Genomic DNA, 25,692 nt, shown 5'->3' on the forward strand with positions numbered 1-25,692 from the left:
CAATGACTTTATATTTATGTTTGAATTAAATTTCTTTATTTCACAGCAAATTTATTAAGAACATTGCAGTTATATTTCAGTGAGGTGCAACGTGTCCTAAGTTTTGTGCAGCATGTGGTGCAATGTCTACAACAAATCAGCTCATCTTTCATTCAAAATAGTTTATTGCTATCATGCAGGAGTGCCATAAAAGTTTTAGACCATCACAGAAGATGCAAAATTATCATTTTCTCTGTACAAATATACTGTATGTATTCATAAATAGAAGCCCAAAATAAAGAGAAAGAAAATGCAGGGTGGGGAGCAAAAGAGCGTAAGCCGATCCACTCTTCTAACCCAATATAGGTTTCATTACAGTAGTTGACATGCATCAACATTACAGTGCATTATACTGGGAGCAGACGGACACACACACTCACACTCGCACGCATTCTGATGGCATAATCCATTTACAGCTTTGTCGTGCAAAAGAGGTACAAATGACACCTTAAAAAAGTACCAGTAGGAAATTGATAGTATATGTTTTTTCACTGGTCTCTAAAGTAAAATATTTAAACATGTCGTATACATCGAAACCACCTGTTACATTATGAGGCTGGGGGAGGCCGACTGTGTCTTTTGCAGCACTTTTTGGTTGTTCATCGATCAGGAACGTCCTAAGTGTCCCCACTACTTTAGTAATAACCTACGACTACTGATGCATAGTTCTGTGCTCACATGAAGCTGTCAATATTAAAACGGGCACAATGTTCTTTGTTGTGGTAACTGGAGGATAGTCATTATCTGTAACAAATGTAAACATACCTTACTGAGGATACTGTTACAGCAGCAATACCCTCTAACATTCAGCATTTAAACTCAGGATACACATTTTTTTTTTGTTCTGTGTAAAATGGGCTCAAAGGGCCAAACACACTACAAATACAAAGGCCTCTGACAGAAACAGGTGTTGGCACTTTGACAACTGGTCTTCTGCTTCCATAACTTGTTGAGCTAAATCTCTCATAAAAAATTACAAAGTGGTTACGACATGAAAATCTCCATCTTATACAGAGCAAGTGATTTTGCCTTGTAACTATAGCCCTTACCAGCACCCACTCCTCACTGACTGACTGACTGACTGACTGACTGCTGTGAAGTTTTCTTTGCCCGCCTGAATAATCACGAAAACAGCCGGAGCCAAGATTTAAGTCAAACTCGCACCCGGTTCTTCAAATTTCTCATCAGTGGAAAATGTTGGATCTCATTTATCCAGCATCCCATTTATTAAGAGTAGAATCTTCAAAAACAAAACATAGCTGTTCACTTTTTTTTTTTTTTACTAATTGTGAAAAAAAAGTGCTTCACGTTTTGTTTTAATGTTATATACTTTCTCCAAAGAGTATCCTCATTTTTTTAGTCTGATACAAAATGTTCAGTGTCACGCAGTCACTGGTACTGTTATGTTCAATGTTTTGGTAACACTTCTGCCTCATAATAATGGGATACCTACTTCAGCCAGGACCTTCAAACATTTTGTTTAAAAGCTGGACCTTTCACTCTCTCATGCTCACGTGCACTCGATCCTAAATACTAAAAATAAAGCTAAAGGTCTAAATGCATTGTGGAATTTTGTGGGGAATTTGAGCACTTGTCCAACTCTGTCTATATAAGGTGATGCCATTTGGGTTGCAAATTATTTTTCAGTCTACATCACACCAAGTAGCTACTGTTGCTGTAATGTGCTCAAACGACACATTTTCTGACAGCTAAAAGTGAAATTTGAGTCACTAATTCAGCAGTCTGAGCTTTCTAGTACAATTATTCTGCTTGAGGATCCTCCGAAATTGTCATTTGCTCTGTCAAGAAGATGACAAAAGACAGAAAAACTTGTAACCATCAACAGAAACAAAGTACTCAGTGGAAAAAAGTGTGCATTCACTTTGGATTTGTAGGCTAGGTGGTTAGGTAGTCATAAAAAAACATCAAGTGTTTCTAAGCAGGTTAACGACGAGAACCAAGCAAACACTAAGAGCATTCGAGTATCAGTCAAACAAAAGTGAAGACATGCAAAATGTTATAGATTGTAGAACAAGAAAGAAAAACCAACTGGGAGACACATTTCCCTTTGAGACTGGCACAATTTCCTGCAGAATAAATAATACTTTACATTCCAATATACAAACCGACCCCCTCCCCACATATTCAACATTGACCAAGTAAGCAGATAAAACTGAACAGCTGGTTGCTCCCACAGTCCAGTTTCTCCGAGTAGGTGTTGTCCCTACAAAAACGGCTATGGCAGCGACTTGTGCCATTATTTAGCCATTAATGAACCCCGAAAACCTTTTTCAAAAACAGACCAGAGGAATACAGTCAAGCAGCTTTGATCGCCTGTAGTTCATGTAGCCCTTATTTCCTCTGTTTCTTGAAGATCTTGAAGGTGTGTTTCTTGCGGCTGGCAGTGGAATCTGTGTCTTCTCCCGTAGAGCCGCTGTCCTCCTCCAACGGGCTCTTCTTGGAGGACAGCTGTGGGATGCGGGTGCTGCCCTTTGCCCCCACGGCCCCCGGCTGCCCTCCTCCTGTAGGTGACGGTGTGTCAGGTTCGGTGGAATTGGGGCTGAGGGAGCGGGATGACTCCGACAGGCTGTTGATTTCTCCCAGGCTGGGTGACTTCTCCATGCCATACACGTTCTTCATGAGTATGGGGCTGTCAGGGATCGGCTCTGCGGGACTGACCTCATGAATGCGGTTCCCTCCGTTGGGGGTGTGAGCATGCAGTGAGACGGCATCATCTGCACGACCGGAGAGGCCGTGCATGAGAGAGGTGGGCTTGATTAGGTGGCCTTTGGAGCTGTAGGCAGACAGCCGATCGCCAACTTGGGAGAGGGACAGGGAGGAGTCAGAGTCAGAGCGATTTAGGTCCCTGTGGGGAAGAAAAAAACCTTGTTAGAGGACAAAAACACCCAAAATCCACACAGTTTGAGGTTGAAGCTCTGCATGCTGGGGTTTATCTACACTATGCCTGCAAAGCCATGGACACGCTGGACACAGTCTGGACACTGGAGCTCCACACTGGTTAGTTGAGCAGGCAAAGAACACCAGGAACACTGAGAAAGGCTGAGAAACAGTAAATGCAAAGACTCTGTGATCAGGTGCATCATCTGGTGCAAAGGCATGAAAGCAAAATGAGTAAAAGAAAAATGAAAACTATAGAGAGCAAGACAAAGTAAAATGGAAAAAAAATGATGAAAAAAAAAAAGATGTACAGAAGGTCCCAACGCGATGATACATGTGTTACAAAAATGAAATGAGAGCAGGTGGTGTTAAAAAAACACCCACGCACATGCGATGTGTGTGGAGAATCGGGAAAAAAGACAGGTACCCAAAGCTGTCGCAGCATGAGGAGTGTGCTTTGGACACGTCTGAGAAGGTGAAATCAGGAATGGGGTCCATGGGCTGGAAAGAAGCATGACATATGTGGGAGGAATGGGGGGCTACAGCGCCACCCATAGAGCTGGGTAAGCAGGAGGAAGAGGAGAGGGACTGAGGGTTTGGGCTGGAGGCACAGATGATGGACGGGTGAGACACAGCTGAGGAAAGAGGAAGCAGAGGGAGACACTCGAGCTGGCCAAACGACTGGCTGCGTGACTGTCTGAGGGTGGCCCTAGACCTGGATGGGTAAGGGGATCCCTCTCCCTGCTGCCCCGCCAACGGGCAGCTCTCTACCAACCTCTGGGAGCCCATGGCAAGCTGTGGGTCAATGTGGCGTTGGCGCAGGGACATCATACTGGGAGCTGTGGGCACAAAACAACAGCATTATCAACAACCACAAGGGGAGGCCGACTGGGAGATCAGTGGAAAGATACACAGGTGCTGGGATACATTTCTCTTCACTTTAACCGACTTAAAACTTATATGATTAAAGTCTCAGACATAAATCCCATTTACTAATTTAGCCTTTACACCGCAGACTGTTATTACATTATGAGAAAATCCCAACGCTCCTGTTTTATCTCTCCTCCTTACAAAGTAAAATATTAAATCAAACAAAAGGAGAAACAGTGATTGTGTTACCAACTATGATATCTTGTTTAAAATGAATACAAAATATATATTAAACAATCATCAGCCCATTTACAATAAAAGTAAGTGACAACTCACTATGGGAAGAAAGCAGGGGTGCACTGGGTGGTGACAAGATTGGTAAGGTAAATGTGGCAAGCAAGCAACTAGTGTGAGGTGTTTTTAGATGAACGCAGCATGGAGCAATTTTTCCCTTTCAGCTGTGTCCATCTGCAGCCAACGGTCCGATTAAAAAGTATTATAGCTCTGTGCGGCTTTGAGTCAGGGGGAGAGACAGGGATGTCAAACCGAGGACTGAACTGGGGCATGAATAAATGGCCAACCAGGATATTTCCACAGTGGCTGACAGTCTGAACCGACGGACCACAGGTCACTGGCTCGCCGTTCCAACAGCCGGGTGGCATCTGTAGTTAGGCCGAGACAACAGTGGAAGCCAAATGCCAGAAAGGTGGTGGAGGGAGAGAGGGGGGTGAGATAGGGAGTGCAATTAATGTTGATTAAAAGACTTACTCACTATTGCTGTCGGAAAAGGACTCTGCAGTGCAACTTTGGCCTGCAGTTAGTCAAGCTCAAGCCTGACGTGCTACAAATGGTCATCAGAATTTTGGTGATGAGATAAAGATGTGACATGAGTTCAGCCCAGGATTTTGCAATGAAAATAATAAGTGTTTTTGTACATAAAGATTCCCTAAAAATGATGGGCAGCTTTTGTGTATTTTTTGTGTCTCATATTCAACCTAAAAAAGAGTTTGAATTGGGCGCTGACTCCACATAACACGTTTCCTTTGGCTGCAGCTGTTTGACCAAAAGCAGATCTGTAGCACATATCAGGACACAACCACTACACAAAAACTTGTTCTCATTAAGAAGTATATTTTTCTTGACAGTTCAGTTTCCAGAGGAAAGTCACAGGAGTCTTCAGTCTGCATGATCGACTGAGAGTCAAGTAAACACTTTTATCCAAAATGAGAACAATCAACAAGAAGGCATTCAGCTGGAATTGTGTGCAAAAGAACAACAATTATGTGAATTTACAAGATATACATCATACAAATGTAAAACAACACTCGTTCAATCACAGACACATGTGACCCTCGCTACCTACATCACCAGGGCGGCCACAAGGACAGATTCAGATAAATGTAGCATAAAAGGTCCAAATTCTCATGAGGGAGGATTTTTGGATTTCCCCAGCAGGGTCTTGGTGTGTTTAGTGCTTCGTTTGCTAATCCCCACAGACTGGACGAGAGATTCAGATGAACTCTTACATTGGAGAGTTCCAGGCACGATACCCTCGTCCAAGTCGTCCATGTCGTCAGACATGACGAAGTGCTGAGGTGTAGCTCTGCCACCCATGAAGGCGGGGTCCAGGTTGAGGGATGAGGCCAGTGAGGGGAGGCCTGGGTTGTTGACAATGGTGAAACCTGTGAGGATCTCTATCTGCTGCCAGCGATGAAGCCGCTCTCGCAGGGCAGCCGTCACCTCGCCCAGAGCTTGTCTGCGAAAGACGAAAGAAGTAGCAGAAGGTCAAAAGGAAGACTAACGATTAACACTGCATGAAGAAAAATATCTAAATCTATCATATGCAAGAAAAGTCTAAAGCCCTGTTCGAGCTGGATTTCTGGGTGATTTTTTAGCTTGTAACCCCCTAACCCTGACCCCCCGAAAGCCCGTGCCCCTCAGAGTGCTCCCCCAAGAGCACTGCGCCCTTATCTAAACCTAACCCTAACCCTAACCTCCACCTCTGTAATAATAACAGCTGCAACCTACCTCCTGTTTCTCACTGAACTCTCTGTTCTTTGTATAATTTAATTCAAATTACCTGGAATATCAATCCTGTCTGAATAGGGTGACCAGTTTGAAAAAAAAAATCATTAAACCATTAAAATCTCTGACTCACTTTGCTGCCAGGATTTTGTGGTCCACATCATCCAGGGAGGAGCTGTGAGCCACATGGAAAGTCCCGAAGAGAGTGTTCCTCTTTTTCTTTATCTTCTCTGCCTGTAAAAACGGATGACCCAACATTTATCTCTGCTTGTTTCACAGAACCAGCAGGAATGCCATCGCTCTTTAGGTTTTCACATGCTCACCCCCTCTTTGGCCACCAGGAGCTGCCGTTCAGCGTTTTGCTTCTTGATGTTGTAGTACTGCACTTCCACCTCATGGGTGAGCTGCAGCCACTTCTGGAGGGACTCTGGAGGGGACCAGCTACTCCGTGACTCCAGCTCCTTCTCTGCTTTCTTCAGTGCCATGCGCACCTGCAACAAATGTCAAACATAAGAAGACAAATGAACACATACTAACAACACAACCATTCACTTTGTACTGTCTTGAAACACATTCTTGGCAATGATTGTTTTATTGTTAGCATTTAGCATATTGTTAGCAACAGGAGAATTTCACAAGCTACGTGCAACTTTGCAACCTTAATGTAAGAGTAACATGTCTCTAACACGCTCACAAAACTCAAATAACCATGTTTATAGTCACAGACTGAATTGAACATGAAAGTCACAGCGGATTGCTACACTCAGTCTGAAAGCCTTGCCTGTTTCCAAGTTATCACTGTGTTTCTGAATGGGACAAAAAAAGACTGTGACCAAAGTGTCTGAATTAGATCACTGTGATAGTCCTTCAAACAAATGCTCATGTGTTTTGCTTACTTGTGTGGGCTGTGCTGCGCTGTTCCTGCCAAATTCCTAATGGACAAAGACTTCAGTGGGTGTATTTATACTATAGCCAGTGTGAATCTGATAGACCTAAACATACTGTGCAGTTGCCACCTCCATAAAACACTATTTATCCAGCTTCACTGCAAACTACGAGCTCCATGTTTAAATCACGTGTCACTTTGCAGGTACCTGTTCCAGCTCTTCTTCAGCGTACTTTTGGCGGCTCAGCTCATTCTCTGTGCCCTCACGCAGCTCCCTGAGCCGCTGGGCTTCCTGCTTGGCTGTGTTGATCTCATCCCTCAGCTTCTGCTCCAGGTTCACCTTCTCCACCTCCACTGTACGGTGCTCCTCCTGTGCGATCTGCAGCCTGACAACAAGGACCAAAGAGAAACCGTTATTTTCGCATTCTGGGTCGTCATCAGTGGCTGTTCAATAAAGTATAACAAAGAATCATAGCGTGTTAGGTACCAGTGTCATTTTCTGTAGCCAGGTGTGACGTTTAAGCATGTGAGGGCCTTGAATGTGAGGAATGTAGGACTTGCATCAGCCAAGCATGACCGGAAACAATGGCTATCATGTAGAAAGCAAGGAGCCACGGTCAGCTGCTAGGCAGCTCACAATAAACTGACATCAGAGGGAGCAGAGCCAAGAATGGGAACAGCTGCCAGCGTGTAACTTTAGAACAGTACAGTGTGGTACCCAGCGCTCCTGTAGTATCCCAAACATACGCGTTAGTTTGAATGTGGAATATTTTTAGAGCAGCCTCTTAAACAAAGTTTACTTTTAAAAGCGCGGCTTGTCACCCTGACATAATTATTTTTGCTTAGACACACAACATTTTAAGATACAGTCATCTGTTTTAATCTTGGAACTTCCAAATGCCAAATCCCAATGCATACTACTGAGGCTTACGACACAACAAAACTACAGCAAAACAAATCCTGTTTTTCGTGTCCAGAAACTGAAGGGCAGGAGGCAGTACTGTATTTCAGTCACTAGGGAGAAGCACTGTCCTCCTGTCAGGCTCAACACGACAGCGGACGGAGCAGAGAAATGAAAGGTGATCCATAGAGCTAGCTATGGAAAATGTGGGTGGTGAGCAGTCCTGCTAATGCTTTCGACCCTGACCTCTACCATTCTCTAGCTGAGATTCGAAAGCACTGGCAGAGCTACAGCACCCAGAGAGAAGACGCCAAATGCTGTTTCATTTGACCTGCATTGCAGAGCTCACAGGACGCAGACACAATGTCTCTGCAGACTTTGGAGCAGGTAAATAATACCCCACAAGACTCCATACACTAATATTATTATATTTGTGTTTATCTTACTTTCCTAAACAATCAATTTGTGTGGAAAAAAAACCTTAATGCCCAACACATGATGTTGCCACAGTGTTGTCGTCCTTGTCGCCAGTCTCTTTCCAGAATATCTGTCTGCACACCACGCCCCGATCCAAATGTGGGTGAATTAGCACTAGAGCTGACATGTTAAGCAGTCATGCTTAACACCATCTCCCACCAGTGAGGTAGAGGCTGGGTCAAACGGCGCTGTAAAAAAGCACCCAGGAAATCCAGCTCCAGTCAAAGCCTCCTGCCGCTGTCTCCCAACAGGGAAGTCATGACTGGGCCAGGCTACTTGATACCACCACAGGATCTGCTTGAAGGTATGGAAAGAGAGCAGCTGGCAGCAGGGATCAGGAAGAAAAGACACGGCCACAGAGAGAGGACATAACTCTCTCTCTCCCTCTCAGCTTCAAAAACATGCACTGTATGAAATGAAAGTCTCTCTTCTTGCTGGTCACACTGACTGATGAAATAATGCTATATCCATCCCCACAGGCACAGCTCTTGGCTGTTCATTTAGAGAGATCTGATTTCGCGTAGTTTAACACAAACCGAAAAGTCTATGAATCATCTGCTTTTGGCAGGAGACACATAAGCTAGCTTGATTGATTTTCACTTAACATTGTCTTTTGATTACAAATAAAGATTAAAACACAAGCTACTGCAAATCCTCTGTATAATAAATATCATTTTAAAATGATTATGCTTTATGAAACGTATTCGACTTTATGAGAAACAGGCACAAGACAATTAGTTTGCTTGTCCTTTCCCAGAGCGCTTATCCACCACAGATTAGATTTAAACGTGGGTGCACAACACTACTGAATTGCAGCATATAAATTATACTGGAATACTGAATGAATAGCTAGAACTTTGGGATTTAAGATATAATGCAATGCCTGTACTGGTCACAGAGAAGCAGCACAGCACTGTCCAAAACAACACACCAAAAACAAGGTATGACAGTCAGCTGTGGTACCTGCAGAACCCACTGAATCATGTCTGCACCTGTGGGCCTTCAGGATGTTCTGAAAGCTCTGTGGTTTCATCTGCAGAGAATTAAGCATTAACAATAAGCTCAGCAAGAGAGAAATGTCAGAGCCCACTTCAAAGTTGGCAGTAGCAGGTGTGTTTTCACAACTGACCAAAGTACACACAGCCACAGAAACCACGCACTGACTGGCAGTCTATCAGAGGAACAGAGTTTGACCTCAATGGTTTGTCCCCAGCTGAGCAGTCAATGGCTCTTTTGGTTGGTATTCAGCAGGCAAATCCCACAAAAATACCTTCCACTCACATTGTGGTTCCGATAAAGAAATACACCTCATATGGACATTATATAGAACACAGAAGCCATGACGTAGATACTACAGTGCAACAGGAAGAGGTGTTAGTGTACAGAAGATAAAGAATCCTGGGCCGACACAAACGCCAAGTAACCAACCCAAGGCTTGTCTTTCTGGTTGATTTGATGCTCATCGGAGCATACTGTCTCATGTTTCAAAAACCCGTGTCTCCCAAACAGCTGACTGATTTAAAGAGCAACTCATGTGTGTAATAAGGGTAGTAAAATTGAAAGTTTTTATGCCTACAGGAGCTCGTCTCCCCTTGGTTAATGTCCACTAGGATCAAGACTGATATGCAGTCATGCGGCAGCGCCTGTGACCGCTCTGTACTCTGAATGAGACTCAGGCTGCCGTTTGTTTTTTGCTTTAATAAAGCAAGATTAAACACCTCCCATATGTTGCTGATGTTATTGTTTCACTGACATAACCTGATATCACAACATACTGACACTGAGCATTGACCACTGCATTTAGTTGTAACTTCATGACAGCCCATCATGCATGTGCATTGCTGCATTTGTGGCCTAGAACAATGCAACTATAGTACAACTGACTTTTCAACAGTCACTTCGTGTTAAAATGTACGCTAGAAGTGTGTGACAGTGTATTTATCCGCAGAGACTGTGCTTTCTGATTTGCTGTGGTCCGGACATTTCTGGCGGTCAACCTCTGGGGAGTGGGTGTGTTGCCTCCAGCCAATAACAGCACACAGGTGAGGTCGGGACTTTAAGACTGTAAGCAGCCTTACCTTCAGGTTATGCCCCAGGCCCTCTAACATGTTTTAATCAGATTTACAGGTGCAAGACATCAGCTGCAAAACATCAATTGTCACTGTGACTTTACACAATGGCACTGCACTCCTTGGTAATACCTCTCCTTTTCAAAGTTATAAAAAAAACTAGAGAAAAAACCAACCCTGACCTGAGGCTGAAGCTGTGTTTGACTATCCTTTAAAGGAACAAGAGGAGACAGTGCAGGCTTAAAAGCACATTCTGAGCATTCCTTGAAGTATTACCAGGACCAAAATAGTTAAGATTTGTCTTTAAACTTTCTTTTATTCCTCATGATACTGCCAGGTGCTTATATGCATCTGGCTCTACTTTATATACCTCATAGACGTGAAGAAACCTGTGTCAGAGCACAGTGTATGCTTTACTGCAGACACACAACATTCACAAATAACTATACTACATAACTATATTGTAGAAAACATGGAGGCAGCAGGCTGATCCGATAAAGGCATAAAATAATGATAAAACAATAATTGCACATTCATGACGACTTCCATTTTTTAAATAAATTTTAACTTTTAGACTTAAACACTTGTTGAGTTATTGGAAATTTCCCAATGAGTCGGAAACAGTCCTACACAGCCAGCACTGGAATGTATTTGCAACTGTGCAGAAATACTGGGTTTAAACCAACACGTTGCCACTGCAGGATGTTAAATACAAACACTGCTTTCATGCTCCTCATGTGGTATCTCATGTGCGAGGCACAAAGATTTCCTCACAAAAGCTTTTCTAACACGTTGATGTTGTGAGGTGGTCGCAGTTTGGTTCAATTAAGGCACCAAAACTAACTGGTTAGAGTTAAGAAAAAGGTCTGATGGGTTTACATTGGAGTTACTTAAAAGCCCTGAGCGTCTCATAGGGGTCCTAAAGGGGACCTCGTGGGTCTGTATCAGAGCCTATAGCTCGGGTCTGGATGAGCCGCTGAGGGGCATGAGAAAATGTCAGTGTTTGACCACCTGGGAATGAGATCGTGCTGTTTCAATAGAATGAAAAAGAAGATTTGAATGTTGATGTAGAATTCAAACATCAATGCTGTGAATGAAGCTTTGGACTCCTCAGCCCAATGCAGACTGAGGCAAACCTTACTGTCAAATACTGTTTCACACTATATAAGACTCATTTAAGAAGCCTAACTGCATGCCTTGATCACTGAGACCCTGTCCTCTTCTGTCCCTTTCATTGTAATGCTTGGGAGCCAGCCAAACCCTGATAGTCTGCACTCATCTGACCTGTGATATGCAGCAGCATTTGTTACTGAGATTAATGTCTGTCCACTATTGTTGAGCAAAGATTGGTCTAATGAAAGGAAAACGACTCGTGCCATATCCACATCAATGATCATCACTGCTCAAAGCAAAGCTCCTGCTTCTATCCCAACTATAATACACCAAACCAACATGGTTGGTTGGTTTGTTTTTCTCCCTTCCAAAAGTTTGCACGGAAATGTACTTTAAAGAGCATACGAACTGAAAATTTGGAAAACACGCCACTTGGCCGTTAGCTAGTGAATGCAGTACTGCGCTTCTGCTGACTCTTTAGTCAAGTGCTGAGGCTTCCAACTCAAACATGACCCAGAGAGCTAAAAATGACACCTTGCCACTGGCACAGTGTACAGAGTTGTCAAACTGGCTTAAATACCATTCCAACAGCAAACAGCACTCCTGCTCTCACGTTTCCCTCAACCACTCATGTGTCTTTGTTATACAAATCTTGTCTCTTTGTGTAATTTAATGGTTACGTTTAATTTAAATGCGACTTGTTTAATTCAATGAAGTCATTTGTCTAAAAGCTAACAACAGTCATCCACTTCCCAGTTTAGGACAATGTGGCTCTGTACACACAACAATGTGAGCGTTCTGACGTGTGACTGAGTTGTGACTGTGGAAACACATACGGGACTGAGAAGCACTATATGCAAATTTTTACCAATCAAGCATGCCTCATTTGAATAATGACATTGTTGAGACTGACAGGATTTCCTGCAGGCTTTTTGTGAAATAAACTGGTAACTTTCAGGGAAAAAAAGAGCAGGGGTGCGATTTCACACACCAAAGGCTTTATATAAGTAATGAGTAAGGCTGTTATTCAGACTGCCATATCGCTATCACTCTCAAAACTGTCAGAATTATCCTAGTAAATATGGATTAATTAATCATTCCTACATATTAGATTTCATAGCAGAACGCTGCCACATGCTGAGAGCAAATTGTGTTTTTTTTCCCCCTAATTTGGTAAATGTTGGAGGCTACCCACTCAATAAATCAATGAGCTAGAGATGTGTGAGGAATAACTGTGCATGCAAGACATGTCAGCAGCAATCCCAGCTCGACACCTGACGCTGATGTTTTAAGGGCGGTAATTATTAGCAATAAAAATACCGTAGAGTTCAAGTCAGTCTGAAGTCATTTCACAGCAGTGGATGAAGGCTATACTGTAGACAATGGGCATATATGGTTTGGTCTGATGTTCAAGTGTTCTAATATAAAGTGTGTTTTATGTGAAAATGGAAAACTAATGTGTGCACAATACAGCAGCTGTAGAGTATAACACAGTTTGTTGTGTAGGTGGTGGGAAAAACCCTCACTTCTGTTGTAGGTCATGCAGACTCTGCTCAGCTCTCTGCAGGCCCTCCAGGTCTTTCATCATCTTCTTCATGTGGTCCTTAGAGTAGCGGTTCTGGATGTAGGCAAACCAGCAGCCACCCATGCCTATGACTATAGACACTACCAGCATGAAGTCCTTCAAGTGGTTGTGTCTATTCACTGATAGAAGGAGAAAAATAAGGAAGACATTTTAGCGACATAATAAACATCAAAATCATATGATAAACCAAGAGAAGAGTAAAGCAGCCAGGCAATATCCATCAAGATTATGAGACAAAGCTGTCTAACAATGAGCAAGTTTCACACGGATGTGGTGTGAAACTTGTGCTTGATCGTAGCCTAGTCATACTGCAAATGTTGCGGAGTGACACAAATAGGAAAGTCAGTAGCACAAATTCAGTTGCGGTGAGAGGACACTGGTGCAAAAGACCACGACAAAGCCAGCTTAACACGGCCTATTTCAGTCAGGTAACCACTGCTGACAAACATGCACAGAAAACCAGACAATGGCAACTTAACATTTTGGGACATATGAAGGGCAATTAATCAAATCCAAGCAGCTATCCCTCTGAATAACAATGTGTCATGTTGTCATTGTCATTCATGGCTATTTAAAGTCTCAGCAGCCAGAAAGCAGCTATCCCATTTATAAGAAGCCTTAGATTAGATTCACTTTCAAGTGAGGAGGACTTTCACAAAAGGTCATCTTAAAATAAAATCCAGAATCATCTTGGCTTCAATGGAGTCCATTCGTCATTTGACGAGTCCGAAGAGCATTGTCATGCAGCCACTGACAAAAAGCCTGAATTTCAGCCTTGCAAGCTAAACGATGAGGCAAGTTTTTCTTGCAAAACCTGCAAAGGGGTGTGCGGGAAAGAGATGAGAAAAACATGACTTCTACTTCCTGGAGTGAGAAAAAAAGGAAGTAAAATTAGGAGAAAAACAAAATACAGACTCATTTCTATTCAGATAAAACCAGGAGCACACGACACCTAAAAATCCTGCTCTTTACAAACATGCTCTGTAACACTGGCTGCTACTGACAAAGAGCTGAATCGAATAACACCATGAATCCAAGCGATTCCTCCCCGCAGCACACACATCCGTCTCCACATGAACCCTCTGTATGGTAAAAAACACATCACCAAGTCTCTAGCTTGTGTCAAATGATCTTTCAGCAGGGCTGTGTATATTCCTGTAGCCTTGCTTATAAAGTCCAGAACAAACACAGGTTCAACAGAGTCAAGGGACTTGGACCAGCTGTGCCTGCTATTGTGTCGAAGTATGTACCAGAACTGAGAAACAGAAAGTCTATGGGACTGCGGTGAACCACTGCTGCTGTCTCAATTCTCCTGAATAAGTAGGCTTTAGCTACATTTGATAGGCTGGCATATGCAGATCGTTAGCTCTTAACCACTGAGAGCACAACTCCCCAAAATCAGGTCACAATATTTAACTGTAATGCATGCGTGCTAAATTTGTCTTGGGACTGCATTGTGACTGAGCACAGTTGCTTAAAATGAAATGCTGTGGATTATCTCTGAGATAATATAAAATAATTTCCTACTGCTACGCTGCGCTGCTTCAGGTTCTATTTACTGCAACACTATCTGTCTTTAACAGGAAACACAGTTTGCCTTCTGTCATTTACACAGACGACACATTCACTGCCTTTCAGAAATACCACCAAGACAGCATACAGTGACATTTAATTGACTACAAAAGTGGAAATAACTGGACCCAACTGTGCCTGGGTTAATTAATACACAACTGTCCACCAGATTAGGATCGGGCCATTGTGAGATGTGTCTTAAAATGCTGCTGCTATGCATCAGTCTGACTATTAGTGGAACCCTGTGGCATTGAGAGGCTGTCAAAGCCAGACAGCACTCACTAATGTCTTCCTTTGGGTGTGACTCGAACAAAACACATCCTCAATGACACATGCCAGACACAGACCACTACACACTTTTCTCCAATGCAAATGCCTGCTTTCTCTGAAGGTTCATTACATTTTCTCTTCTTCTCTGCATCTGCTCTTCCTCTCTCAGGACCCCTCCTCTCCCATGTATTCTACTTTAAAATTAATAATTCTGGACACGATTAATATTTTGTGTAAACTCTATAGATCCCTATTTGGGCACAAAGGCCAGAATCTTCCTGCTTGTCTAAGCCCAGCAATGCACAATGTTACTGTCACACCCTGTTGCTGTTTTCATGGGAAAAAAGGAATTTGGCAGTCATCCTGAAAACATGTCAACTCAGATTACGCCAAAAAAAATAAATAAAGCACTGCCAAGAGGTATGACGGCTAGACACACCTCATCCATTGTGATGTTAAAACCTCTAAAGAGGACAAAAGAGAGGGAAGAACCTGAAGGATTACGATGTGTAGTTACAGAACTGGAGCAGGGATACTCGAGAAGGAGAAGGAGAGGATGAGTGGTGTGTTTATTTGTCTCAGTACGCAGAGACGTGTGTCTGGAATACAGAGCAGTGTGGTCTGCCCCTCTGCTCACATCCTCAATACCTGAACCTGATACAGGTGGAAACAGAATTTTCCATACAGACCAAAGACGGGATGACTAAAGTGAGTAAAGGACAGTTTAGTCAGTGAGTAGATGAAGTGACTAAAATAAATAAAACAAACAAAATCAACCACAACGCATCAACGAAGTTCTGATGGAAAATGAGAGCAGACGACAGCAGTGGACAGGATGGTGGTGGATGGTGGTGAGCTGTTCATACAAACTCAAAGATTCCTACAGATGTTTCATAGTAATATTCTTCCAATTCAGGAGGATCAAGTCTGGTTTGCCTGCAAGGATGTTTTATGCCGCCTGACGATCCGTTTTATGCTGATGAAGGAATGCCTTTCATTTGGAAGGACAACTACAAAGTGCTGCCTCCAAATTAGTATCTAGTTCAGTAGCTCAATGAAAACAGTAATAACAGGAAACTACGGTATGTGACGAAGTTTTTAGCCCAAAAAAACGGGCCTGAACTCTAAACCTTCCTAAAGAGGTAATGAAACAAATGATGTTTTATGAATGAGAGCACAGGAATTAAAAAAACAGAAGAACTTCACATACTGAGCGGGGCTCCGAACAGTACGGTGTCCAGAGACTTGAGCTGCAACTTTTGCACATGGCTGCGATCCAGAATCTTCAGAATAGACAGCGTCAGAGTGGTGTTCTTTATGGCCAACCTGAGAGAGAGCAGAGACACAGTCGTTTTGCAGGAACAAGGAAGGAGGAGCGAAGGGTGTCATCCATTTTGAGCCAGGTGTAATGTGACCCCTTAACGAATCTAAATCCAACCAATCAGATTTAAAAGAATAATGGTTATACGATGCACTAATTGTGCTATTTTTGACAAATGTACAGACTGGAGCCCTTTTACTGAAGCCAAACTACAGGAAGTGACACTGACCAATCAGAGTGGGGAATGTAATGGCTTACAAAGAGGGTAATGTGAACTGATTTTTAATTCCTGGTGCTACAGAAGTTGCATCAAGCCAATTATTTGTGTTGGTACATTGCGCAAAACTGCTTCATGTGGTCATAAATAAAGTCTGTGGCTTGAGTCTTATCACTTTCACTGAAGTATTCAACTGGTATTTCTGAGAGAGACTTACCAGCCTTATATAAACCACAAAGTATTTACGGTCCAGACAAAGAGGCACATTCACAGAGGTTCAGTACAGATCGAAGAAGCCGATGCGGTCACAATATACCTTACCTTGGCATGGCACTCCCATTGAAATTCATCTTGCGAAATGCATCCACATATTGTGGCAGTTCCACATAGGTGATGAGCCATTCCACCACCTCATCCACTGTCCAGTTATACACTAAGGGGAAAGGAAAAAACAAAACAAGTGGTTACAGCACTCATTGCCTCTCGTTCATCTAATACCTGCAGAATTCAGTACCAACAAGGCTACGCGGCTTTGGTACATTTGCAGCACACACAGTGCAGTCACAAAGCATTCGAAATGTTCCTGGGGCCAAGCAGTTAGTCAGCTGACCTCAGTCCAACGGATGATGTTTTTCACTAGCTTAAGTATTGACTGAAGGCAAGAAGCCCCTGAAAGCAGCAAGAATTGCAGACAGCTGCAGTACAGGCCAAGCAAAGCACCAGCAAGGAAGATAACAACCGTACGTTGATGTCTATGGGTCATAGACTTCAAGCAGTCTTTCCAAAAAAAAAAAAAAAATCTGCAACCAAATATGACTGTACTAAAGGTTGTGATAACTTCAAACACCATCTGTCCTCTAATCTCCCCTCTACCTACACTGTCCATCTGAAACTGATGAGCAGGAAGCATTAACCTAATAGAGGGTATAATAATAATAGATGAGTGAACACAACTATAATGTCTCACTATCATAATATTTTTAACAGCACTGTATATACAACTTGACACATGTATCCCTATCCTGAATGAACTACAGTATAACATACATTGGCTTGGCCACAGTGACAACTGGTGAGGGAAAATCTGCTCCCCAGCTCCTGGCAGACAGTCAACATTGTGGACTTTCTGTGTCAGTGCGCTGCTCTCTTGAACAAAAACCCTGTTTTCTGGCTCAAAACCTCTGGAGCACTGTCAAGAAACTGCAATGCAGGCTAAGTCAGTGCTACAAATGAAAAAGGGGAGAAAGGCAGCCAGAGGAAAGGGTGTGAAAGGACATGAGTGCCAGATGCAGCAAAGCACATGAGAAGTGCTCTGCACGAGTACATGGCAGCCCAGCCGAAGAGGCAGATCGGAGGTGAGAGTGTGGTTGTGAACTTGGTGCTGACAGATTCAATGATGTCCCCTCTGCCACTGGCTGGAGTTGATAACCAGGCTGCACTTTGCTGGACAAGCCATCTGATCAACTGCCTTGCTCCTTTGTTTGGAGAGTGTAAAGGTCAAGCAGGGGTAACGTGGGACTCCCACATTCAGTCACATGCAAATACATAAACTCTGATTTACTGGCTATTTAAGCACTGCTGTCCACACGGACAAAGTCACAAGGGGTGGTTTTGTTAAAAAATAATGACAATTCTCAGCCCAATATCAAACAGTCAGTGTTGACAGAACATGTCAATACAGAACATAGTGTGCAAAACAAGATTAACAGTCTCATAAACAAAAAAAGATCTGAAAGGAAGGCCTGTTTGTGCAGCCACTGCTGGCCTTCAGGGGAAACCGAAGCCTCAGAGCAGTACCTTCAGAGCCCTTCCATGCATTCCACAGGTCCTCCACACTGATGAACTGGTCATCCCCGTGGAAGGTGTTATGTTTGGCCTTCGGGTCATGGTAGTTTAGATCTTCTCTCAGGAACTGCAGGGTGACAAGGATGTTTGGTCACAAAGACTCGATCTTGTGCAAGCATTAACTGACAAACCTTGCAAATTGCCTTTTGTTACAAAACTACATTTCTACCTCCATTACTGACACAATCTGTTATCTCAGTTTTATCAATGCTGCAATGCAGAAGTTTTCTTTTCACGTAATTCAAGAATTAAATATCATTGCAAAAGGCCACATGCTAAACGGTACAGACTGTAAGTCTGAGTGGGGATTGAATAAATAAAGAACAAATACGGAATAAAATGCATGAATAGCAGGAGGACAAAGGCCATATTTGGTGTTTGAAATGTGCTTTTTAGGGGTTCTGATTTATTGTGAGCGCTGTGACCTGTTGCACTTCTGTGGTCTTTATGACCCCTCTAAAAGAAGAATTCTTGTGGCTTGTGTGTGTACTTGCAACACTGACTATGAAAGGAACATAAAACAGTACAAATATCTCAACCATACATGACCTGAAAAATTGCTGCGATTTTTCACCTAATAGTTATTCTACATTATGACACAAGCATGTTGATCAACAGCAATTAAAAGCCAGATTGTGGGGCTAATAAAAACCAAAAATCAGATGGGATAGGTTTGGGGACACTAAACACCGCAGACATTGGTCAAACTGTCAAACACAAACATCGTCAAACCAGACACAAAGGCAGTACTCTTTGGATTTCTGGGTGCAATAAATGCTTTGATTTCATCCTCGCTGGTGAATTGGACCCCATCAAAAAGGGACCCATTCACTGCCTTTGCAATTTTTAGACCAACCAAGAATAGACCAAAGTTCATTTGGAGAAGTACACTTATTTGATTTCTTGCTGTCATTTTTCACATAAAAAAATCAAGTTGTTTTTCTTCTGAAGTCACTGTCAGGTAACCAGGAGCACATAAAACTGCAAATGGACATTTTTACACATTGGTGTTTTTAGGAATTAAACAAATGAGACATAACATATTAATTAGTGAGTGCCAGAGTTGTTGGCATAGTCACGCTAGCTGTTTCCTGTTTCCAGTCTTGATGCTAACTGACTGATGGCCTTATTTTTACTTGACAGATGTCAAATTATTGTCTGCAAGAAAGAAAATCAGCACATTACCCAAAATGTTGAACTTAACCTTTAAATATCTCTCTAACATGTAAACACTGTGGTATTTCACTTTAGGGTAAACACTATATTTCCCAGCCAAAGATATGAATTGCCAGAGAATAAAATAAAAGTATTTGCTGAACTGTCTTACTCTGACTTCCTTTCTCGCCCCCTTTGGAGTGCTATTGGTCAATTACCGGCCAATGGAACTACACCACTGGTTGCCCACTATCCTGTAGGCTAAGTCAGTCACCAGTTTTTTTTTTTTTAAAAACAACCTCCACTCCCACCACACTCCCAAGACAACTCATGCAGCAAGGGTGGAAGACAGTAATAAGTCATGATGCCTTTCTTTCTTGATAGATTTGTGTGGGAGGATTTCACTACAGGGTAGAGAGATGATGTGTTCTGCAGGTGAAATATCACGCTCCTGAAAATGCATTCAGTGGAAAATTAGCAGGACCCGTACAGCGTAATGTGGCCAAGGCCTGAAGCTTATTCTTAAAGGCCAGATGCAGACTTTGATCTTGGTTATAAAGAAATTAACTATCCTCTTTATTAAATGGCTGCATGATAACAGGAAGCGAGACTACTGTCCTGAAGTGCTCTTAATCGTCTTGAGGTTTCTATTCCTCGGCTCAAAGCCACTTCAAGAGCAAGTGCTCACCATGCCGCACTTCATTCTTTGCCTTTGGGGTATTTGCATGCCAAGTGCCTCATCTCAAAGCAAAGATTGCTGCAGTGACGACGCTGTCTCTGCTGTGGTCTGGCCTTGACCACAGACTGAAGCAAACCAAACCGAGGCTCCAGAGGAGGCCGTCTCAAGGCTACATTTCATTTAGACTTCTCAGGATGTAAACTAAAAGGACGACAAGCAGCGTCTTTAAATCACCAGCGATGTCTGAGAGGCAACAGACTCGATTTGTGATGTGCATAAAACAGCTGTGAACGGACACGAGCAGTGACTGTTTATATTGTGCTTTTGAAGTGAATCACTGTACTGAAAAGACAAGCAGCTAGCACCATTCCTGATGCCTTTTTAAAATACAAAACACACGCTCCAATTAAAAGTGCACTAGTGTCCTTCCAACTTTGGACATTTTTACAATGTGTTTGTACAAACATGGCAACATCAATGTCACAGCATGCATGTCTGGTACAACCAGACTTAATGCGAATTGGGTTAATTATTTGACAAAAACAAGTTGAAAAGGCACTGGAGCACAAACAAATCCTGCAGTTACTCAGAGTAAGTTAAGGTCATTACAGGGATACGATTAACTGGCCGTCTTAGTAGGAAACCCTAGGACCAGTCAAATGACAGGGGATTACCACAGTGATAGCTGTAAGCCTCTCCAGACTGAACAAAGACCAATAACCACCAACCAGAATACCCCCTTTCAACAGAGCATCAGCCCCTGTTGATGATGGCTTTCTGGGCTGGTACTTACGCCGTCTGTCTCTACCACATCTACGTTGCCATTTGCGTCATCATCCATCTGCTTGTGGATACTACGGATCGCCTCGTAGCTGAGAATGGCGATCTCGTCCTTGCATAGTGGCTCATCGATGCGACAAAAATCTGGTGGAGAAACAGAGTGAAATTAAGATGGTGTTAAGAGACTTTTGAAACTCATGGGTGACCACAGATTTGCAAAATTGTATTTACACTTCTCTTCTACTAATACTGTTAGTACACTTCCTCTACCTTTGAAAACAACAAAAATATGAAATTCTGTTCAGAACATGTTCGAAGGAAATCCGAGTCACGGTCTTTGCTGCTGATATGTGAGGGGACAAAAATCTCTAGATCATGTTTTCAGATTTAACCACCAAAAGTGATGACAGTGTTTTTCAACTAAAAATAGAAACAGCCAGCCCAGTGAAGAAAGGTCATTTAAAAATAGAGTATATATACACAATCTGAATCAAGCATTAAACAAATCAAGTTACTTAAGTACTTATTTTAGCTCAACACTACAATTGCTCTCTTAATGTCAACTAATCCTGTGATGTTCAAAAACATTTCTGACCTTTTGTGCTTTTTGCAGAAATGTCAGAATGCAAAGTCCCTGGTCGGACAGCCTGAACTCACCCTCTTGCTCTTGTTAAGATAAGTGAACTGCAAAATTCCTTAGCTGAAGACAAAGCCTTGTTTATGTAAGGCCTTTCACTCACTGTGAGGATGTTACCAAGAAGCCAGATACCATGACTGTCAGACCGCCTGTGTTGACCAAAAACAGGCCACGTCATGAGATGACTCGGCTTTTAACAATAATGAGCTTTCATTATTTTTTAACCTCTTATTAATTTGAAATTCACATACCTGTTTAATGTTGGAAAACTTGGGATTGTTAGTTTAAATGTTCAACTTAAAGTCAGCTGTTTGACAGTCTGGCCTCGGTCATGCAGTGTGGGGCTCCACAATCAATTCTAGGTGAATCAGAAATGTGTTTCTATGACAAATGATCACGTAATTCAGCGGACTCTAAATTATCTGGTGAAGCCTGTCCGCTCTCTGTGTTCTCGCTCCTTCCTGAGGGATTAGAAATCCTCTGCCACAGATCAGAGATAACAGCGCCACTCCCATTAAGAGGAAACCTTGTTTGGCACATACTGCAGACACAGAGTCGTGTGAAAGGGCATATCAGACAGTCTGTAATACCAGTACGCTTCATGTTCAAGTGACTTTATAACTTATAATTTATAACACCTTGGTGAAGTCACAAGTAAACTGGCCTTGACACCTTCAAAAGTCGGTATTTTATTCAGCTCATTTTAAGCCCCTCTTACATAACCTCTCTGTGCAGCTATCTTAGCCTGGACACTCTTGCTAATTTGTGATTTTCAATCTCAGTGAGGCCTTTTCCTGGTTATATGAAGTTACATAAGAAGCATGTCAAACACAGTATGCTTTCTTTCATTGTATTATAATCACAAAAGAAGAAGGTGACAGCGAGGGGGAGGTCGGCCTTGCTCACCCACACAAAAAAGACGCTTGCACTTTCGAAGCTTGCTTTTACAAACAGGAATGTGCTGCTGCATAAAAATTTGGATTGAATTTTCAAATCACAACAATTTAGTTTTATGTGATAAAATGCTATATTCTAGTTTATTCCAATTTGCTGAGAGATGGTCAGTTTTCGGTTTAACATTTGGCTGAAATGAATTCCCATACTGCCTACGTCATTCTCACAACAATATGGTGTAGGAGTACGCAAAAATCAAACTCACTTCCCCTTTCATAAAGGGCTGAGCACAGGTCCATATATCTCACTTGATACTGCTTCATCATTAATTACTGTCACCCACACAACAGTGTAATCATGTAGCTAATGCATTTGGTTGGTATTGTGCTGGCATTTACAGCGTAATGCCCCCTCCTACTGATCAATTTATCATACCAATCCACATTTTCTTTATTTCCAGAACCACAAGCAATGACATGTTGGCTCAGCGGTTAGAGAAAGAGAGAGAGGACAGAAAGTAAACCATGTCACAAATTAACCTCTGCAGCAGTCGCTGTGTCCATGAATCTGAGTCTATGTTTTGCAGTTGGCAAACTGTGCCTTACATTCCTCTACGTGAAACCACTAAATCAGAACTAGGAAGCCTGGATGCACAACGTGAACTTCCGCATTACCAAAAGTTAATTTTTGAGCCACAGTTTTCAAGCATTCAGCCTCAGAGAACCTGCAAAACCACATACCAAAAAGGCAATTTCTCTGTCAGATTCTCACACTCAGTATGCTAAACAAAGAATGACAGTTATCTGAGTGAAAGCCTACCACCTGTAACACTCCCATACACCCAACCTGGCCCTTTTTCTCATTTGGCTTGCAAACCACCGAAGACAGAAGATAAGATATTTACATACCAGTCAGCCTGCCTTTTTTAAGAGCTCATGTTATGCAAGCCATTCAGTGTGCCTACATGCAGATGAAGAACACACTCTAAAACTTTGTCACTTTGCAACTGCAGCAGTTACTATGTCCCATTGCTATTCACAATACCTGCCAGGCTTTGAAAATCACTGTTAAGAATAGATTCTTTCCCACACTTTGGCTTCTTGGGACTGTTGAGACATGTGACATACGAGTAAAAAATGTGCTTCAAATGCAAAATGCATATGAGCAACTTGGACAATGTCGCAACAGTTCCTGTTTAACCACACTGTTCAGTAGTGCTGACAAAGGATCACAACCAAGTCTGTATGTAGTGTTGGGTGTTTGCCAATTTGTTGCTAAAAGTAACGTGAAAGTCAAGCAAAAGATATTGAAATGCATATCACAGTTATGCCTTTTGGAAACAGAAATTCTTACACTAGTACACTGGGTCATAGATTATCATAACTGGCTCATACTTTTCCACAGTAGACTTGGGTTTCATAGTTTAGTCTGTTTTGGAGTCTCAGGATACGCTTAATTGATGCAACCGCCGTCATAATTCATGTGAAATCCCAACATGGATTGAGGCAAGAGATTATCACAGTGATCGAGGACCTCATCTAATAAGATTTCTATCTTTACAACAGAAGCTTGTTACGCTCAACATGTTGTTCTTAAAATTTAACCTTAAAATAAAGAGAAAAAACTGTGCTGTGCCATGTACTGCAGCAATTCACGACAGGGGCATGCCATTAGCAGAGGCCCAAGTTTCCCTTAACATGCGAGTCAACACATTAGGTTACGCAGTTAAGAATTCTGGTGACACACATGATAAGAGGTGCAAATCCAAGATGTGAGTCTCTACACACTATCATTATATAGCCCTCTATCGTACTGTGCACTCAGTAATTTAGTAATTAGATAAACTTGTGTTAGGCCAACTAACACAAGTTTATCTATGACTTTTTTTGCACAGTTAAAGTGTACTGAAGAATGACACTTCATCTTCTAAGTACTGTACAGCCAAATGTTGAAATAATATGCAATATACGGATCCTAATTTAGGATTTATAGTAAACGATTAACATCTTGATTACTGCTAAGTGGTTCAGAAACTACTTAGACCCCTGCTCATTTGCTCCATTAAGTATTGACCAATTACCTCATGTTTGACTAGCTGGCTTGATCTGAGCTGGAGGACAGGGCTTAATGGAGAATGCCAGCCGGACTATTCTCAGCCTGGCTACATATAGAGCCTGCACCATCACAAAGACGTGGCACGAACAGTAATACTCTGACTGCCGATCTATAGTGTGTGTCAACTTGGCTTAACAAGTGGACAAAAATAGGCCATTAACAAAGTAATTCAATCATTAATTACTCACCTGACACCCCATTTTCAACGGCCTGGCTGTCTGATGTGGGTGAACTTGGTTTTTCGGTCCAACTTTCTCCGACGAGACACAAGCAAAATATCCACAAGGTCACCAATTTGTTGAACTCCATGACTGGTGTATACTGGAAAAGAGACAGCAGGTTCCCTTCAAAGATCTGAGAATATCAGCATAACGAATTTACAGTATTTCTGTGTGGGTAAACCAATTAAACATCGCTCATAATTAAAACAGTGTAGCTGCTTTGTCTAGTGGAGCATATGACATCTAAGCAAGGAGAGGAAATTGCATTAATCGGCTTTAGGCAAACCAAGAAACACAGTTAGTTACATAAAGATCCCCTGCAGTAACTGCGGACACATGCTATCACTCCTCAACTGTGTCTCTTCTTCCTGAATGAATGAACGTACTCAGTCGTTAGCTTGCTAATCCCCGGGTTTCGCTACGGAAGCCTTTAAACCCCTTTTTTGGTCAGTTTAGCCGTGCTTCGGGGTTCTTACCGGCGTGCTTGCAAACACATGTCACTTAAAGGAGAGACACTAATAAGATTATGAAAAGTAACGTTAACAGCAGCCTGGACCGTCGGCGTCTAGTGGCTGGATGTCTGACAAGCCCAGACTAGCTAGCTGAATACCTCGGCTAACTAAGAAATTCATTGAAATACCCAACAAAAGGGGCTGTAACGTTACGGAGCCCTCACACAAACGCTTCCGTGTTTTGTTTTTTTTATCAGTTTAAGTCGGTGTCGGTTCACTGCATTTTCTACAGACGTACATTAGCCACCGTTGACGTTTGGCTAACCACAAGACGCTGCAAGTCACACAAGGGGCGTTAATAGAGAGCAAGTGTAGTTTTAGCTAGGCTAGATGGTGATGTGTCACTACTGGAGGAGTATAATGTTAAATAACAAAAAATAAAGTTACCTGTCATGTATCAGAGCCAGCAGATATGTAGTTTCAGCTCTGTGTTAACATTGCAGCAGACCCTTGGTCACCTGGAGTTGAAGCACAGCCGACTCCACCTCCTGTTAAAAAGGTCTCGGTCTTTCCCCCGACCGAGACTGAACCGAAAAAGCCGCAGAATGTGGAAAGACTGTGTTCTAGTCTTTCTCTACGCCATAAGGTCCCTGGATGCCTCTGGCAACTGC

General features: G+C 42.5%; 1 protein-coding gene across 2 annotated transcripts; it reads right to left on the reverse strand.

Moving 5' to 3' along the window:
• Positions 1–22: 22 nt before the first annotated feature.
• Positions 23–25,657, reverse strand: stim1a (stromal interaction molecule 1a). 2 transcript variants are annotated; one of them, XM_070970115.1, is made up of 14 exons: positions 25,469–25,628; positions 24,537–24,669; positions 20,716–20,846; positions 18,041–18,155; positions 16,565–16,676; positions 15,916–16,031; positions 12,805–12,982; positions 6,927–7,104; positions 6,156–6,323; positions 5,966–6,066; positions 5,334–5,563; positions 4,389–4,469; positions 3,713–3,776; positions 156–2,905 (listed from the first exon to the last, which is right to left on the reverse strand). In XM_070970115.1, exons 2-14 carry the CDS (start codon positions 24,655–24,657, stop codon positions 2,392–2,394), a joined length of 2,109 nt encoding a protein of 702 aa, XP_070826216.1. In that variant the 5' UTR covers positions 24,658–24,669; positions 25,469–25,628; the 3' UTR covers positions 156–2,391. The 2 variants fall into 2 exon arrangements, with proteins under 2 accessions (XP_070826215.1, XP_070826216.1); XM_070970114.1 differs by lacking the exon at positions 4,389–4,469 and having other exon boundaries at positions 23–2,905; positions 25,469–25,657.
• Positions 25,658–25,692: the final 35 nt, after the last annotated feature.

Source organism: Chaetodon trifascialis, chromosome 9 (genome assembly GCF_039877785.1).
Source record: "Chaetodon trifascialis isolate fChaTrf1 chromosome 9, fChaTrf1.hap1, whole genome shotgun sequence".
Classification (NCBI taxonomy): Eukaryota; Metazoa; Chordata; class Actinopteri; order Chaetodontiformes; family Chaetodontidae; genus Chaetodon; species Chaetodon trifascialis.